At 43.3% G+C, this 19458-nt stretch overlaps 1 protein-coding gene across 2 annotated transcripts in view; it reads left to right on the top strand.

The window, feature by feature from the left end:
* cacna2d1a (calcium channel, voltage-dependent, alpha 2/delta subunit 1a) overlaps window positions 1-19458 on the top strand; it is a 46550-nt gene that overhangs the window by 21889 nt on the left and 5203 nt on the right. For both annotated transcript variants that reach the window (XM_061667236.1, XM_061667235.1), the window contains exons 11-36: window positions 963-1121; window positions 1762-1866; window positions 1949-2027; window positions 2090-2139; window positions 2226-2315; window positions 3483-3545; window positions 4357-4440; window positions 5282-5356; window positions 5491-5562; window positions 5640-5711; window positions 5784-5845; window positions 6002-6078; window positions 9788-9848; window positions 9948-10054; window positions 12431-12515; window positions 12584-12646; window positions 13209-13321; window positions 13463-13534; window positions 13864-13931; window positions 14000-14038; window positions 14105-14176; window positions 15688-15840; window positions 16849-16901; window positions 17629-17684; window positions 17780-17906; window positions 18760-18872. In XM_061667236.1, the coding sequence (XP_061523220.1) occupies window positions 963-1121; window positions 1762-1866; window positions 1949-2027; window positions 2090-2139; window positions 2226-2315; window positions 3483-3545; window positions 4357-4440; window positions 5282-5356; window positions 5491-5562; window positions 5640-5711; window positions 5784-5845; window positions 6002-6078; window positions 9788-9848; window positions 9948-10054; window positions 12431-12515; window positions 12584-12646; window positions 13209-13321; window positions 13463-13534; window positions 13864-13931; window positions 14000-14038; window positions 14105-14176; window positions 15688-15840; window positions 16849-16901; window positions 17629-17684; window positions 17780-17906; window positions 18760-18872 (2170 nt within the window). The remainder of the gene's footprint in view (window positions 1-962; window positions 1122-1761; window positions 1867-1948; window positions 2028-2089; window positions 2140-2225; window positions 2316-3482; window positions 3546-4356; window positions 4441-5281; window positions 5357-5490; window positions 5563-5639; window positions 5712-5783; window positions 5846-6001; window positions 6079-9787; window positions 9849-9947; window positions 10055-12430; window positions 12516-12583; window positions 12647-13208; window positions 13322-13462; window positions 13535-13863; window positions 13932-13999; window positions 14039-14104; window positions 14177-15687; window positions 15841-16848; window positions 16902-17628; window positions 17685-17779; window positions 17907-18759; window positions 18873-19458) is intronic.

The raw sequence follows: 19458 nt of genomic DNA, 5'->3' as shown, positions 1-19458 counted from the left end.
ATTATTATGAGTACACTCAAAAGATCAGTGATAATAACATTAAACATTCCAAATACCTTTAAGAATAAAAACAATAAATTACAAATAACACAAATATATTTACGATGACGCTCAAAAATAAAGGAATTGAAAAATTCAGCATCCTGTACTAAATTTCCCTTCAGGGATGATTCATCTAATATAAACATCATAAATGCCGAAATTGATAGCAGTCATGATAAAATAAATAAAATGAATAAAAGATACATTGAAAAAAAAAAATTGCAATTAAATAAAGTATATTTTAAAGTGCACTCCAAAATAAAATGTATAAAAAAAGAATAAAAAATATGTACATTCACAAATGAATTCAATTAGTTCGGTGGCCACAACATTGGGTCCACAGTTTTGATTGACAACGTCAAGGATCTATTTCACCAAATTTAGTATGTCCTAATTAATAGTACGTCATTTATTATTGTGGTTGTCTTGTAATTTCTCGAGCCGAACTCGATAAGACTGCCAAAATATTAGGAACACCTCTCAATCTGATGCAGAGCAGTTGTAACATCATTTCACCATAATTCCTAACTTGCGTGTGCGGAACTTGACTCGCTGCGCATCTACCTTGACCACTGTTGAATCGTTTGAGCTTTCCATCATCAATATTTGTGTTGTTTTTGCTCTTGGTTTTCCTTCCCGTTCCCCTCGCCGTCCTTCCTTCCGCTCCTCCAGCCTCCTTCGGTCTGTAAACCTTTACCTCACCTCCACATTTGATGACAAACACAGCGCTGATAAATCATAACTGTGCTCATACTGGAGATATGACCCAGTTAATGTTCCACGAGCTGACCCAGAAGCAGTCTTTATTGTGCATGATGAAGCCCCGCCACATATTTCCGTGACAAATATGTGCCCGTGCCTCTCCTCCACGTCCCGTCATCCCGCGTGCCGTCTCCCTCTCTCTCCCGTCCGAACTGCAGTTCAACGACAAGGCCACGGACGCCGCCTGCTTCAAGAACCTGGTGCAGGCCAACGTGCGCAACAAGCGCATCCTCAAGGACGCCGTGCAGGGCATCAGCGCCAAGGGAACCACCAACTATGGGCGCGGCTTCGAGCTGGCCTTCAACCAGCTCGCGCAGGTATATGGAGAGGGTTCGCATTGAAGATTCTACAGAAACGCAACAAAATACAAGATGATGTGATGAGAGTTTTTGCATATTTTGTATTAAATGTGAAATAAGTAGGAATCTTGATGAGCTCTGCTTGATATTATTCTAATTTTAATTAGATTTTTGATTGAATACATTTTTTATGTCATACATTTATTTATCTTTATCCTTGCTTGAAGAACTTACCGAATTCAGTGCAATTCATTCGATTTTAATTTATTAACTATTATTGAAGTCATTTTATTCTCTCATTTTACTCTATTTTAACTAAGGATATTTTGTTATTTAGTCCAGTTCTTTTAATGTCTTTTTATTCAAAATCTTTTGAAAATATTAGTGTGAGCATTAAAATCCAATTTGACAAATAAATCGTATTAAAAATGTAATTAATGACATTTTTGTTCCCCTATTTTTATTTATGTTCCCCTATATATATGTATATATTTTAATGGTTTAACTGTCACCAAATGATCATGAGATTATCCTCCAAAAATATCCTCGTCAATTTATCCTGTTGCATCCGTGAGCCTCTGTCTCCCTCTTGTGGCCAACACTTGCATGCACCCACAACGCTCTCCCCCACCTTCCGATTGTTTTCTTCCTCTTGCAGATGAACGTGTCCAGGGCCAACTGCAACAAGATCATCATGCTCTTCACCGATGGAGGCGAGGAGCGTGCCGAGGAGATTTTCAAGACGTACAACCCCAAACAAGCCGTGAGTGACCAAACAAATGCAACTTTTTCATTTCATTTGAACGACATTCCAATCCGATTGTTACACTTTCCTCTCGACACAGGTGCGCATATTCACATTCTCAGTGGGTCAACACAACTACGACAAAGGGCCCATACAGTGGATGGCATGCACTAATAAAGGTATCGTTGCACTTGGGTAATTTTGACCCCAATTCTTCATAATGACACAAATGTGCTCTCAGGTTACTACTATGAGATCCCGTCCATTGGTGCAATCAGGCTAAACACTCAGGTAAAGACACACACACTTCTGCAATGTGGCCACTAGGGTACACTAAATGTCATGTTTGTGTATTGTTTGTTGTTGCTGATTTGCAGGAGTACCTGGATGTTTTGGGCAGGCCCATGGTCAAAGAGGACCGCAAGGCCAAACAGGTCCAGTGGACCAACGTGTACCAGGACGCACTGGTGCGTCACATCGACTCTCGTAAACTAATGCGGATCAGATAATACTGGAAGTAGTACACGCTCAGAGAAAAGCGTTCACGTTCATGCTGTTGTCCACATAAGTGGATGATAAATAATAATCATTTAAAGTCATATTTACAATGAAATGCAATGTATTTTAGTGAACTTAATTCATCCTTTTATCTCATTCTATTTACTTGTATATATTTGAATTGTATTTAATTTGAGATTGGTTCCATTTAATGTTTTTTCTTTTTTTTTTTTTATTATACTTAATTTTCTTTACCAATACTTATTCACATTGATTATGATGCCTTTATATTTATTTTAATTTCATTGGATGTCATTTTCTCGACTTGTAATTATTTGATTTTTTTTTTGTTTTATTTCATTTAATTTGGTTGCATTCCATGTTATTTATTTTTATTCCGTTTTATTTGATCACACTTGATTCTCCGCCATTGTATTTTTTTTATTTACTTTCACTTTTTTTTTTTTTTCATATATATTTCCTTTGATTCATTTTTGCTGCTTTTATTAAGCTGCATTTCATTATATCCAATTATATGTTTGTGTCTTTTATTTTTCATTTTCTTATGTATTCAGTCGTTTCGATTGTCGGTATAATCGATTGTATTTTGAACAGCACGTTTGCAAAAGAATGATTGAAGAATAGAAAAAAGAAACGATGCCGTTTGCGCAACTTGCTCCCACTTTTCGGCACATTTGTGTTCCAAATTGGCCCTAAATGCACGAAAGCCGACAAAGAGTTCTTGCCGACATGTAACAGACAGAAAACAGATGACACAGGGCAGTACCGTTTCGGAGAGAAAAACAAAACGTCCATTTTTAAAAGTCCAAATATTTGCTGTTTGTTATCTGGCTCAACTCGCTCTCAACCCTCCGACAACCAAGCTGATGGATGAACTTTTTATTTCGCCGCACTGCGTCCGGCGGCGTGTTGCTCGTTTAAAAGCGACATCGCCGATAAGAACGCGGCGAGGCGAGATGGAGGCCTCGTTCGTTTGGACTGATAAGACTCTGACACAAAACGTCTCTGGGCTTCATTACTGGGACAAGCAGCTCCTTTTGTAACACTCAACATGCTGAGAACTGCTTGTGTTTTTTTCGTGTGTTGGTGTTGTGTAACTTGTACGTGTTCAACAGGAGCTGGGACTCGTCATCACTGGAACCCTACCCGTCTTCAACAAGACCAACACCGGATCCAAGGTACGAGGTTTTCGTATTCTGTCAATGCCACGAGACGCGCATTCACGCTAATGCTATGAAGTCAGATTTTGATTTTGATTTAGATTTTTTTTTTTGTTTTGTTTGTTTTTAAAACTAGTAGACGGGTGCTGATTCGACGCAGATCTAATTGTTTTGGCTTATTCAAACGCTGCAAGACGAGCATTCACACAAATTCTTACCTCATCAGAATTTTGAGAAAGTTGTTCTACAAATGCTGGGAAACGAGCATTGAGTTGAAGACATTGAGTTAAACTTGATGCCATGGTGTGTGTGTGTGTGTGTGTGTGTGTGTGTGTGTGTGTCAAAAAAACAAAAAACAAATCTATTTTTGCCTAAATGCTGGGAATCAAGCGTTCAGCATCTGTCAAGCATCTTGTAGTGGACGAGTGTAATTTTCATTACATCCAGTACATGCGATACTTGGACTCCGAGGGGACGTTTTAACTCGTCCTTGACGTTTCCGAGCGTCTCCCCCCGCGCGTTCTCCCGCTGTCGAGGCCGGCGGCACAGGACGAGGGGATCAAACCCCCGGCTCAGCGAGAGACAAATGACGGCGCGACTAAAGTGGGTCAAGATGAGTTTACGCGCCGGGTTCCTTTCCGCCGCCGCTTGGCTGGAAATACCTCGGCGCTGACTCATGGCGGCATGTTAGGCTTTTGGGAATGAAACTTTCCAGATTTCGATTGCAGCTCATTTCCTCGGAAGGAGGACTCGGAGGAGCTTCGTAATTAGGGGCTAATCTTGCAGTGCGTCGCGGGACTGACTTGTTGATTTATTTGTTTTTTGATAGAAATCTCAGAACCAGCTCATCTTGGGCGTCATGGCCATCGACGTCTCCCTGGAGGACATCAAGAGGCTCACTCCGCGCTTCACTGTAAGGAGGTCAAAATACGAGAGTATATGAGATGCAAAACGACCGCAGTTGCGACGTAGCGCTGCACGTAATAAAGATGGAACGCAAAACACAATCAATCATAAAATCGTTGTTATAATAACAACGACATAATAACAGGGATGACATAGTCTCGAAAAGCAGACTCCTGCAGCGCCTCCTCTGTTTCTTCGACCGAACTGTCACAGTTCAATGTTCGCCGCCTGCTGTTCCGCCAGCATCCTGAGAGCTGGATCGCCGCAAATCACCATAACGGGGCTCCGATTTTGATGAACACCGATGATAGTGAACCCCCGGCATATTCCGATTTTTTTGTCTTCTTTAATCTCCGGCCAGAGTAATGGAAGTATGACATTCGCGCCACTTGTCATCTTGGTGCCAGGGAACTTGAAGGGAATTGAAGGGCTTCATTGAGACACAATGAGTGCTTTGCCACCTTCTCGTGGCATCCAAGGAATTGTGTTGAAATCAGTTGAGGAGCTTCATTTGCACAAAAGTAGTGCTTTGCTACCGTCATATGGCATCTCGGTGCCAAGCGACTACGTTAAAGTGAGTTGAGGAGTTTCACTGAGCTAAAAGTAGTGCTTTTCTGCCATTTTGTGGCATTTATAGGCAATTATAAGCCATTTTGGGGGTGTGAATTCCATGTGGATTTCCGCGATTCACGGCAGGTCTCGTTATATTTGGAGTTGACACCATTCCTCTGAGATCACGCGTGATACGCTGTGCTGGTCCCCCCCACTATTGGATCCGGGGTGTACCCAATGAAGTGTCCTGCAATCGTAAATAAAGTAAATTAGCCCGTGTTTTCTTTCTGCTCCAGTTCGGACCAAACGGCTACTACTTTGCCATCGACCCCAATGGATATGTGCTGCTCCACCCCAACCTCCAGCCGCCGGTACTTCCTGTTCTGCGGTTATAACAACAGTGCCATTCGGCTGATGTTTCTGGTGGTTTGCCGCAAAATTGGCCGATTGGACGCTGATTAGTTCAAACAAACAATTGCGGAAACTCTGGGACTTTTCTGCGCAGACAGCCGAGTTCCACGAGCCTGTGACGTTGGACTTTTTGGACGCCGAGCTGGAGAATGACATTAAAGTAGAGGTATCGCATCACACGTGCGTCAGTCACACTTGGAGGTTTTAAATGCACATTTTTCCGCGGAATATTTACATTTCCAGATAAGGCGGAAGATGATTGATGGCCTCACGGGGACTTACCCCATATCTGCTCTGGTCAAATCGCAAGATGAGGTAACTTTGTTGAGAATACGTTTCATAACGATACGATTACCAAACTATACCTGACTCGTGCTGCCCTCGTAGCGTTACATTGACCTGGGCCGGAGGACCTACGCTTTTGCGCCAGTCAAGGGCACCGACTACAGGTAACAACACCGCAGAGCACACGTCCACTCTTTATTTAATCCAGAAAATGCAAGAAATAAGCCTCATTTTCAATTGAGGGAAAATTAAGTTAAACCAAGCGGGTTTTTTTTTTTTTTTTTTTTTTTTTTAACATGAGGTTTTGTTTTTTGTGCCAGTCTGGCACTGGTCTTGCCCGACTACAGTTCGTATTACATCCGAGCCACCATCGGCGACACCATCACCCAAGCAAAATGTAAGTCTCCCGTTTCCTGCTCTTTCTTCCACACTTGAGGCCTGTACGGCGTCTTAACGACGGAAAAAGCGTTGACGCTACCGTTCGCCGTGTAAGGCGGCGGAGTCGCTTCAGCGCCTCATCCGATGGTCGCCATCCATCACTTCCACGCACACTGTATACAGGTCGCCTCTTGTGTTTGGCTGTTGGCAGAGCCAGGCTTGGTCACGGTGCGGCTTCAGAGTTGCAGACAAGTGTGTCTCCTTCCACACACACGGAATCGCTCACTCGTCGTTTAGTGTTACACAAAAGACACTTGTAGTGTTTGCGTGCACCTACTTAGAGCAGCAAGTAGCCAAAACAGAAGGACTCGGCCGCTGTAATTCCACACAAGAGAAGCTTGCTTTTTATCGCATTGGATTTTCCTAGAATTCCCGCCAGGTTGTTGCCAAAATCAACTGGCACGGGTTCTTAGGCAGCGCTCGACACTGGTAAATCCTCTCAGCGCAGCAGCTTTCCATGTCCTCCCCTTTCATCACCTATTTGTTTGGTCTAAATCTTCTTCATTGGCACCTTCGACATCGGCGGAGGAAATGTATTTGCGCAACGGGGGGAAGGAAAAAGGGTGCTGTAAATTCTACGTTTCCACCGAACGGTGCAGTTCAGTCCATGCGCCACGGTACGGTTTGGAATGGTGAGTCCTGCTTTGGCTCTTAGTAGCTAGCTACGGCTAACGTTGGCTTCTTGATGTTATGGCTCTTGAATTCAAGCTCCGCCCCTTTCGTTGTGATTCATTTTATAACCTTTTGGGAACACACAGTTACATGTACCTTTTGGAGCCGGAAAGGAACAAACAGTGCAATAATTAGTCCTCTGGAGTACATTAGTGTGTAAAAAAAAAAAAAAAAAAAAAAAAAATTCTTACTTGCTTTTTAGTGTTATTTTTCCCACTTGTGTCTCCAATATTCTTATTCACTTTGAATAAAATATTGTTTAACCCTATTGTTACCCCGCTCTCCTTTCCTCCCTCTTCCTGACCTTCTTCTCATCTCCTGACCCTGTGGCGTGCCGGGATGCCTGCAGCATTTTTGGGCAAGTATTCTCCCCCTGACCTCCATCCTGTTTTTTTCATTTAACAACTTTTTCCCGGTGATGAATAATGACAGTTTGTTGCGAGGCCGGCGTCCGCTTGGCTTCGCATGCGAGCGCTGCCCACACAGAGCGCTGAGTGTATGCGTGTGTTGAAACCCCCCCCACCTCACTCTACCCCACCTGTTCCACGAGCCCTCAGATGTGGTTTTGGCGCAAGCGGCAGGACAAGAGCGCAGGATTTTTGCCTTACTTCAAGGTGCAGCCGTGAAGGAGAAACACTGGAGTTATTAGTTTCTAAACATTTTCACATGTCATTAAATGTTAACTGTCTCTTATGGACACTTTCGGGACATAAAAATACATACATACAAATGTTCCAAGATTTTTGGTTTAAGGGAGACAATCTAGTTCATGGACCCTCAATTGACAGATAAAGTGTCCAAAATGCTAAAAACCAAACCAAAAAAAAAAACAAGTTAGGTGGCTAACACAACTATTAATTGCTTATTCTTAGTCATTATTGCTGAATTGAGTTTTTCATGTTCAAATACATCGGCGAGATGCCAAGTGCAGGAGCGAGCAGCCCGCCTCACCTCAGATTGCGCAATCCCTCACGAAAAGCAGAGATAGCACAAGGCACCAGCAACGGAATGGGGAAAATTACAGTAGTAATTCATTCTCCGTTGTATTTTGTTTTCCAACACATTTAATATGGACAATGGAAAATCTCCATTGTCCGGCTAATGTGTTTCATATTTGTTACATATTTAATTTGGCTGATGGCATACAACCGCAGATAAAAGCTCAAGGTGAGGCAGACAGTTTCCTGCCTCATCAAGGCGGACTTGTCATCAGACAAACACATTTGATTTCCAAGGGCCACAAAGATTTCACAAAAACCAACAAATAACATTTTCTTTGATTTAAAGCAATTATTATTGTTTTCGTCTTAATTCACACGCTTAAAACAAAAAATACTTCGTCATCATCACTGCGAGTGCTCCTCCCTCGTTTTTCGTGCAATGGACTAGTCCGTCTTCTGACAGTGCATGTTCAAATATTAGTTCAGAAAATACCAGTTTACCTGTATCTAATGTCAAGCTGCTAATTTAACGGCAAATACACAACTCTGTGTGGCCCGTGGATTTGTAAATCTGACATTGTCAGTGTCTCACCAGCCATAGACCTCAGCGCACGTCACTGGTGCCGTATACATGGAATTAAGGCTGGAACATAGGCAGGCCACAAAGGGTCCAAAATGTGAAACAAATTCAGGTTCAAGGGCAATTTAGGGGCCTAGCTCAACCACTAATTGATTAAAAGCCATGCCCAAATACTTTTTTGGTTCTGTTTTTGTGTTGTGTGTCGTGAAAGAATGCTATAAATGAATGCTCAAGGGCAAATAAGTGGCGTAGCCTGCAACATCATAGAACTGATGTCTGCGGTGGGCGTGAAGACCCGCGCCTTCAGTCGAATGCGTCACTCGTCGTCAGTCCATCACGGCAACGCATGAATGAGTGCGGCCGGCTACGAAAGGAGAAAAGCACATGGCTGCAATTACTCGCCGGTGACCAGCGAGGACAACAGATTGGCCGTTATCGTCATGAGAACTCGACGTGCGGTCGATGCCGCGTTTTCTATTATCATGCTAATATGCCCGCTTGCCGCTAAATGCTCAAGGAACTCCAGACCCGCGTTTTTATTTCTTTCTTTTTTTCATCTTTGCAATATTTCTATTCAGGACTGGCTCTATGAATAAAATATTGTTACCTTTGATCGTGTTGTGGTTTCACCCATTTCCTTTTCTCTTCCCTCTCGATTCTCCTCGCTCACCTCTCCCTCCACTGCAGGGAAAGATGGCAAGTACAGTATTTTCCTTTTCATTTTCTTTATTAGTTTTGTTGAGGCCAGTTTGAAGCCGTACATTTCTCTCTCTTCATTGTTGTGTGAATGCTTGAAGAGCCATGCTTGTCCTTCCACATTTCTCAACTCACTCAAACTTGAAAAACCAGGACATCCCGGTTATGACTTCCCACATTCCAAAATGTCCACTTTTCCCACAATTCTCCCCCACCCCAAACTAAATCAATAAATGCATTTCTTCCGGCATTTCTACCGTTCCAAATTCAAACTGTTCAGCTTACTCGGAAGATCCGTGCAACTATTTTCCACGTTCCAAAAATTCCCACGTTCACAAAATGTAGGAAATCTTTGGAACTCTTTATGACATTCCCAAAACTCCCACATTAAAATATATTTTGGATTTGTACCTCCTCCTCCCACATTTCTTGACTGATTCAAACCGTTCCAGCTTCAAACTGTTCAGCTCATTCAATATATACATTTGCCAAATTCCCTACCTTTTACAGTAAAATTCCCAAATTTAGAAATTCTTTCACATATTCACCGAATCCGTCCACATTTCTTGACCGATTCACACGATTCCGTCTTCAATTCTCACATTCTACATTTCAACGATTCTGCTCTTCAGCATTCGCAAGCAATTTCTGCTTTGCCACATGAATTGCATTTTAATTGACATACGGTATCTCAACATATTTCCGCTGAGTTGGCAAAAAGACAACTCCACGTGTTCCAAAATTCTGCCTCCTTTGTAATATTTCACACCTTTCACCAGTTTCTGAGAGCCTGCTGGCAGACAAGTTTGACGAATACGGCTACACGCTCATTGCGCCAAGGTAAGACGGAGCACGTTTCATTTTCTAATTGACATGACATTTATTTCTCCACCGTCTCGGGTTTCTGTCTCGTTAATTACCCTCGCCGGTTTTCCGCAGGGTGTACTGCAAGGATCTGAAGCCGCCCGACAAGGACAAAAGCAACACGGAGTTCCTCATGGAGTTCAACAACTACATCGACACCAAGACGCCAAACAACCCGATGTGTGAGTGCGGACACTTGGCCGAGCGCTGACGTGCGCCATCAATAACGCCGTGTCCCCGGTGGCCAGAGAAAAATAAGCGCAAAACGTGCTGATTCTGCTCTATTCCCACCGACTGTTGCAAAAGTACACCGTATGGGCAAACGTATTGGTCCCCTTTAAGGCGCCTGTAAGAATACGTTCTTCTGAGAGGGACATTTTCGAGTCGGGATTTTCAGCCATTTGTGGTTTGTATTGCTACGCTACCAACCGTATGATAGTCATGATACAGCTGCGGCGATGCGATATGATGCATTTCACTCCAATTGTGAGACATTTTTCTCCAATTACGATGCCATATGTTTTTCTCTCATAGGCATACAATTGACTCCAATGACAGTATAATGTGATACAATTTGCTCCAATTGCGACGTGATGCCATATTGTGTGAGTCACTCCAGTTGCGATACAATACTGTTTACTCCAATCAGGTTACAACATTTGTTCCAAATGACTTGCGATACATCCAACCTCAGCACAATACGATACAAAAAGAACGATTTGATCGAATTACGAAACCATTTACTCAAATTATGATACAATACGATTCACTCCAATTACAATCCCATTTACTCCAATTACGATACAATACAACATGATTTACTCCAATTATGGATCCAGTTACTCTAATGATGATACAATAAGGTTTACTCCAAATTACAATACCCTTTACTCCAATTACAATGTGATGTAATTTACTACAATTTTAATGCCATGTGGTACAATTTGCTCAAACTACGATGCGATGTCATAAGATCTACTTCGATTTGATTTACTCCAATTTGCCTACACTTTATAGCACCGTGAGTCTTGTCCACTCTGTTGATGAATCCCAAATGTAGCCAAACACGTAGTGTCGTTTTACTTATAAATATGTCCAGGTGAGACATCTGGCTCAAGCCTGTCGAGGAGGACCCATCCCCTGAGCCTTCATCCCCACCCCCTCATATTCTCGTGGTCTGGCGGTACAGTTGGCTGTGCATGACCAGGCAAAGCTTTTGTAAAGTGGACCCCCCCCCCCCACACCCCCCCCCCCCCCAACTTTCCTCACGTCGCCCATTTGATGCTAACTCTAAAGGTCTGACCATCACATGCCTGAGCGCACATGTGTGAAGCACGCACACTCCACCTATATGGCCGCTCGACCCCATCCAATTATCGTGTGTTTTGTGACAAAGAGCAGGACGCGTCAGGCCGAGAGCACGAGTCCGGGGGCCGTAAAACACAAATCAGGGGCCAGCGGGACATCTGACCAACGCATTAATGACCGCTCGCGTCCGCATCGCCTTGTTTGTCAGCATTGTCGCGGCTCGGGCCCTCCAAACACGCCTCCAATAAAACGTCTCACTCCATTAAGTGATTACTTTCACCGTTATTAGCTGCGTGTTTAACAGGGGGGTACGCGGGGAGCGTGGGGGGCCCGCCGGCGGGCCCGCTTTGCCTGGTTAAGCCACCGCAGTGGCGAAAATAGAGTACATTAAGAATTCCTGGGCTGCCTTCAATAAAGGCCCCGTAATGAAAACCACCGCGGGCGAAGGGGTGGTGGAGGGCCTCGGAATAAAGCGTTCGAGCAGCTGTTCTCTGATGTGTGTGCTGTGTTATAAGGCTCGCATGAGGTGGCGGGGGTGTATCAGCGAGCCTCCACGTTAATGGGCTGCAGCGGAGGTTTCAAAGCGACTTGGAAAACAACAACAAAAACCAGAGCCTTTACCGCCTGTTATGTTTGTCATGTGGTCTTGTCGGAGGTCTCGGCAAATCATTTGTTACACCGAGCGGCCGCCTGCAGCTTGGCAGCCTCCTCGCGGCGATGTGTTTTGCCGCTATCGTCTTCCACGAGACGTTTTGCTAAATTCTTACTCCGTGGCTCCAATATTTGTTGACATTTAACAACCCGCAGATTTTTATGTCGAGAAAATGTAAACCCTGGCTTGTTTCATCGATTAAGTCATTCACTAATCAGAGGTGCTTTAAATGAAAGTCAGTGTAAATACAAAGCTGATTCCCAGCTTTTTCCCCGTCCCTTCTCGTATCGTTTATAGTCCCGTTTATTTTTCTTTCTGGTTTTATTTTATTGCTTTTCCATCGTTTCTTTCCCCACACATCATATTTCATTCCATGTTGGCTATCGATACTCTGCATGCATTTATTTAACACATTCCTGCAGATAGCTGTTACGTTCCGGGCCATTAGGTTCCCAAACCCAAAACTACAACATTTCCCTCCACCGTCCCCACAAAGATGTACAATCAAATACATTACATTTGACAAATTTTTGATCTGTCAGCAGTACAGGCGCAAATGGCTCTGGCAGATGTGGCTGATGCTGTTTTTGCTCTTTAGGTAACGTGGAGCTGGTGAACCGATTGCTCCTGGACGCTGGCATCACATCAGATCTCATCAAGATCTGGAAGGGGAATACGTTGCAGTGAGTACAGAAAAAAAATATACTGTCATTTCATCACTGCAGAATTTGTGTAACTTTGTGTTTTGTAGGCCCGGAGTCACCGCCAGATTTGTTGCCACCGATGGAGGGATTACCCGAGTCTACCCAAAAAGGTTGGAGAAGCTTAATTTTAAGTTGAATACTTGGCTCAATATTGACCTGGTCATACTACATATTAGATGACGTCACTCGATGTATTGTAGGTGGTGGATAATAACATTTTCCAACATTAAGCCGTCAATTGCCCGTCATCTGAGTCTTGGAGTCATTGAATCCCCAGTATGATGGCTCTTACATCGCTTATCTCCTGACTTTTCTGCGATCAGATAGGATGTAGATCCCTGGCTGTTTCTGTCCATTTTCCACTTGCATGAGGTTTTTGACCTTGACTTGTTTCTTCCAATGCGCATATCCCCTGTGAATCCAAAACAAATTGAGAATGCGGTCTGGATAAATGCTTATTTTTGTCCTGTAATTGCATAAGGGATGGTGCTCAATGAAAGCCACAGTGGTTCTAAAACAGATCCCTGAGGTGTACCCCCAAAGAGAGAGGTGTCAAAAAAAATATATTTTGGGATTGATTTGGAACCCTGATGAACACACCAACTAAACTTTTAACTACTTCACTGGTTTCTTTCTACCAATGTCCATCCATTCACGCACACCACGCCACAGCGCTGGCCTGAACTGGAGGGAGGAGGCTGAGACGTACGAGTCGAGCTTCTACAAGCGAAGTTTGGACAATGACCTGTACGTCTTCACGCCCACGCCGTACCTCGCAGACAACAGTGAGTACACGGCGACTCCATTTCGTATGCGTTGGATAGAAATACACTGTGCAGGTGTATCTAATGAATTGTCCTGTGCATTTGGTCGTGAACAACGTGCATTTTTTAAAATATATATTTTTTTATCCCTCCCCCTGGTAGCGAGCGACAACTCTGTCCTCGTGAGCAGAGCCGTCAACCTCAAGATCGACAACAAGCTCCTCAAGCCGGCAGGTAAGACCACACTAAAAACGAAACTAAAAACGCCATTTGTCGTGTTACATGTCAACGCACTCGCACTTTAGAGGCTTATATTTTTGAGCCGACTTGTCACCTGCTGCTTGACACAGACACCCATCACACGCTTTGTCTACTTCCTGTGACACACCCACACAAACCGCACATCAAGCTGTCCGCTCCCTCTGTGATCCCCGGCCAAGTTTTCCCCATTACCTCTCTCCTCTGTTCAGGGAGTAAAGTTGACACTAGGGTCCGACATGATAGAGGGTGTCTGGGTGTTTTGTGTGTGTGTGTGTGTGTGTGTGCGTGTGTTTGATCCCCAGTGGTCGGCGTCAAGTTGGACGTCAGCGCCTGGATGGCGAGCTTCATCAACACCACGCTGAGGACCAACGTGAGTTAGATCTCAGCCACAAAGATCCAAAAATGAGAGTCTAAGGTTGTTGTTTTTTGGGGTGACAGTGCACGGATGAAATCTGTGGCTGCCAACGCAATAATATGGTGAGATTGAATTTTTTTTATCATTATGACTATAAGTTTCGTGTTCAAGCATCTCTGTGATTTCAGTATGTGGACTGCGTCATTCTGGACGATGGCGGCTTCCTAGTCATGTCCAATCAAGACGAATACATCGATCAGGTCTGCTATTGATCCACATGTCGAAAAATGTGCTTTTATGTGTAAAAACATAAACTTATTTCAAATATAACATTGTGTCATGGAACATTCATCTAGATCAGTGGTCGTACTCATGTACGCAGGCTCCCTCTAGTGGTATGCAAAAGAATCACTACTGAACTACAGTTCAGTTGTATTTAACTTTTAAGCTCAAAACATTAGCATTTAATCTAAATAAATATTACACACTGAAGAACAAAAAATAAACATTGCATTTTTTACTCTTGTACTTATTGGTAAATATATATATATATATATATATATATATATATATATATATATACATGACTCTATATTAACTATATGTTCGCAATTTTATGTCTATTCTGAAGAAAAACAGCAATTCCATTATATCAATTGACGAAGGTATCGGGACACACTTCGTAGTTAAATTACTCAATCGGGCCAAGTTGAAGACATTTTGTACAATTGTTATTGCTAACTGTTTTATGGAAGGCCTTTTGGTCCCACATGCTCGGATGACTTTAGTGTGGAAGATCTCGAGACACCTGACCTCAACCCACCAAAAGAAAGTTCCAAAATTGCTTATAAAGTCTCCCAGTTAGTTCATTTTCACAGTGGGATGACCAAGTGCCCCAGTACTTTTGTTGTGCATGTGTGATTGGTAGGGAAAAAAAGAGGAATACAAAGTCCACCTGCCGTCTGTGCCATCAAGATGGTAGTGAAGCTTAAAAAAAAAAAAAAAACATCTGCAAATAAACAAACCACAGCACCCGAGCACAATCTGACTAATTTGTTGACATGCAAACGTACCCTCAGCTCCACTGGACTTTTCTTAAAAAGCAAAAAAGGCGCGCCGGGCCCCCCGTTGCGGTTTGCCTAAATGTTTTTTCATGCGCTGGCTAATCAGCGCCGGGCGTGCGCTGGATAAATCAGGCGCTCTCTGAAGTTTGGCAGCAGCACTAAAAGTTGAGGCCTCGTGTGTGCCCTTCCGTCATTTATCCAGCGGGGACGTCTCGGCAGGCTTTTCTCCGCCTCTTTATATGCGACCCGCTGCCGTTTCTTTTTTCCTGGCGTGTCCTCGGGGAGTCTGCGGGCCAACAGGGCGGCGACTGTTCATTCATTGGAAGTGTCGCGTGCGTGCTGGGTCGAACCGAAACCGACTTAGGCAAAGACGTTTAGGGGTCGCGTTAACGGGATGACAACAAAGTCCATCATGCGTTTGCTTTTCAGGTGACACTGTAATTAAATAAGTCACTGCCAGGCAAGGCGCAAAATTGCAACTTTATTTGCATAATTTCTTGGAAAACGATTAAATATTTGAACATGACGTTTTCCAGTCAGAAATAAATGCCTTTTTTTTCCCCCCCGTAAATCCACCGTTCCAGCCAATCGGAAGCCTGAAGAAAGTCACTTCCGGAAAAGGCGCAGCACAATTACTCTGGGAAATGCAGTCATCAAATATATTAAATGTGATGTTTGCATCCCTTCCCTCTCCTCTCGTCGTTCAGATCGGTCGCTTCTTCGGCATGATCGACCCCATCCTGATGGTCAACCTGGTCAACTCGTCGCTGTTCACCTCCAAGAAGTCCTTCGATTACCAGTCGCTGTGCGATCCCGCCAAGGAGACCAAGGCGGCGGCGGGCCTCCGATCTGTCTACGTTGTCAGTCACATAAGCCAGAGCCTGTCTACACACACACACACACACACACACACACACACACACACAAACCGAAAATCGCTGGGGTGCCATAAATCGACACGGTGCAGATGAGAAAGGGAAGCAGAGGTCCGGCGAGTGGGAGTTGTAACGCTAACAGGATTAGGTGGTCTCGCATGCTCGGCCGACGCGCCAAGCGGCAAGCGCTGCTTTTCATCAACCGGCCGTTTTATTTCCAAACGCTGGACTTGGGAATTCTCCCAATTTCCCCTCGGAAATATTACAATACAATATTTCTTGGGGTTTTTTTTCATCACACGACAAACTTTTTCTTGAAACTGACTTTTTGAATATAAGTTATAGTCCTGCGTTTTTTCGTAACATGACAACCTTTTTACGTTCAAATATTACTTTGGTTTTTATTGGTAACATTTTTACTTGTTCCGTGAAATGACAACTTTTTTTCACGTTAAAATAGGGCTTTATTTTTATAACCTGACGACTTTATGGTCTTGATTTGAATTTGTTGCCATAAATTACAATTTTAAGAAAAAAACGTGAAAGAAACAAGCACATGCTATAGCACCCTCCACTGAGTTTTATAAGTAGTTTTAGAGTCAACATTTAACTTCCTGCCTCACATTTATAACAAAAAAAAAAAAGGAGAAAAAAAACCCTCAACTGCCTGCAAAGGTTACCCTGACACGAAAAGTCAAAGGATTAAGTGGCGAATGCAGCACGCGAAATAAGCAAGCACCTGGGAACTTCCCGATACGGCTCACAAATGAGTAAGAGCGTTCACGTATCATCCATGTGATCAAAGTCAACCACGTTGACTTCGCGTGTGACTCAACATGCTTGAAAGCTACGTGACTGATTGGCCACAACGACGTCCTCGCATGCTAGCTGTAATCAAAACAACATGGCCAACAAGCCTTTTTATTCAAACCGTCTGTTTTCGGTTTTTGTTATCTGTTTGTCGTAACTTTCATTGCGTTTGCTCCTTCTTAGCCCTCCGTCGCAGATATTTTGAATGTCGGCTGGTGGGCCACTGCTGCAGCCTGGTGAGTCATTTTATGTAGCTCATGCCTTTATTTGGAATGATACATTTGTGGGGAAATTATACATAAATTAAAGGGCACACAAATATTTCAATCCTAATAAAAAACAGCCCGAGGCCTTCTTGAGTTAACAGCTTGTTTTACACCAAGCACACCCATGCTTTCTTTCGATGACATTTGCAATTCATACTGTATGTGTCAGTGCATTATTTTCCCCCCACATTACTAAATTTCAAACTTTATTCCAATAAAATTACCACATTGCATTAAATTGCAAACATTTTGTAATAGTCATTTTATTCCCATGAAAATATAACTGTAAATGTTTTTTTGTGTCATGACTTTTGAATCTCAGAAAATGTATTTGCTTAATTTAGTTTTTGCTAAGAATTAGTCCGTAAAGTACGTAATGGCGTACTTAAAGTAAAACAACGTAACGTATAAGACTTGTTTTTTTCAGTAACATTACTACTTTGGTTTATTTGCGTAATTTCTGTTGGTAGTATGACTTAATTATTGTGACATTCGGACTTTTAGCATAAAAATCTTTGCTTTATGTTTCTTGTAGAAACACTATTTGCATAACATTACTGCCTTTTTTTTTTTTTTAACTTAAATGACTTTTATTCAAACTTGCCTAAAATTCAAACTTCATTTGCATAAACTTGCAGCTATTTTTTTGTTTGTTTGTTTTTTTTCCCATAACACTCCAACTTTATTTTTTCCTCAGGTCGATCATGCAACAGTTGCTGGTCAGCATCACGTTCCCAAATTTCCTGGATGCAGGTGAATCCCTTCCCAGTCCGCCTTCAATTCATGTCACGCCTCTCCGACGGCGTCGGTCAAAGCTAATACATGAACTAAAAAAGCTTTGTACACAGCCGACATGGAGGAGGACGTGTCCGACGACGTGCATACAGAGGTGTGCATCACGGAGCAAACGCAGTACTACTTCGAGACAGGCGGCCTCTCCTTCAAAGGAACAATCGACTGCAAAAACCGCTCCAGGTAAGGAACATTCCGCCTTAAACGAAGTCCCCGTCAACGCTACGCTTGTAAAAAAAAATCACATGCCACGAAGGTGAAGTCAAGTCACTTGTGTGCGGACCACCGACCTGGCACGTCGCCGCCCCACTCCCACAGACACACACTAGCCCCTTTGCGTGCGTCGTTTTAAGGCCCCCTCGTGCCGCATGCGGCGCGGCGTTCCCGCACATTAGCCGCACACGTTTCCTCTTAACGAGCGCCATAAAAAAAGCAGAGAAAATCATTTGTGCACTCCTGACATGGGGATTATTTTGGGGGGAGCTGGTGTTCCTTTGAGAAGGAAAGCATAAAAAAAAAAAAAATCACTTCCTGTTTAAAACGATGTCACTTCCTGTTTTTGGGCCATAAGCGTTAAGATGTGAAATGAAAACTTTATCCCCCGTTAAATAAAAAAAAAAAAACTTAAAAATGCTATTTATTTGCAATTGTTTTTCTTCTTGTGAAATTATAAATAGGTTCCAATTTTACAATAACACATCTATTGTAAGATTAGACATTTCCATTAAATTACAAAATATTTATTTGCATAAAATAAAAATAAAATTTTAAATGACAAATGCATTAACATGAAACAAATTATTTTTCTTACAATTACAGATTGATTCTTTTTTTTTTTTAAATGCACGTAAAATTGCAACTTTTCTTTTTTCTTTTTCTACTCCTTTTTTTCTAACTGCACTTTTCGCAAAAAGTCGCTGTGTTTTTGTTTTTTTTTTGTTAAAATTATAGCTTCATTTGCATAAAATCACAACAGTTTTTTTTCCCCCCTACCACAGTATTTCCTCGTTTCTTCTGTTGTGATGGTCATTTTCAGACTGTACCACGCCGAGAAGCTTCCCAATACCAACCTGGTTTTCGTTATTGCCGACGCCAAACTCACCTGCTCGTCCTGCGACACCAAGCCGCTCGTACAGGATGAACAGCAGTGTATCCTTTCGCCTACTATTATAACCTATTGAAATGAGCTCGGGGACTCCATCGTTCTGCTGGGGGACTTCAATGCTCACGTGGGCAATCACAGTGAGACCTGGGAGGAACGGCACCCACCGATCAGAACCCGAGCGGTGTTCTGTTATTGGACTTCTGTGCTCATCACGGATTGTCCATAGCGAACACAATGTTCAAGCATAAGGGTGTCCACACGTGCACCTGGCAACAGGACACCCTAGGTCGCGGTTCGATGATCGACTTTGTGGTCGTATCATCGGACTTGCGGCCGCATGTCTTGGACCCTGGGGTGAAGAGAGCGGCGGAGCTGTCAACTGATCACCACCCGGTGGTGAGTTGGCTCCGATGGTGGGGGAAGATGCCGGTCTGACGTGGCAGGCCCATACGTATTGTGAAGGTCTCTTGGGAACGTCTGTCAGAATCCCCTGTCAGAAGGAGTTTCAACTCCCACTTCCGACAGAACTTTGCTCATGTTCTGGGGGAGGCGGAGGACATCGAGTCCGAGTGGAACATGTTCCGTGCCTCCATTGCTGAGTTGACCGACCGGAGCTGTGTTCGGTGCCTG

This window comes from Phycodurus eques, chromosome 22, assembly GCF_024500275.1.
Source record: "Phycodurus eques isolate BA_2022a chromosome 22, UOR_Pequ_1.1, whole genome shotgun sequence".
NCBI classification, from domain to species: domain Eukaryota; kingdom Metazoa; phylum Chordata; class Actinopteri; order Syngnathiformes; family Syngnathidae; genus Phycodurus; species Phycodurus eques.
This window is presented reverse-complemented; position numbering and strand designations above follow the sequence as displayed.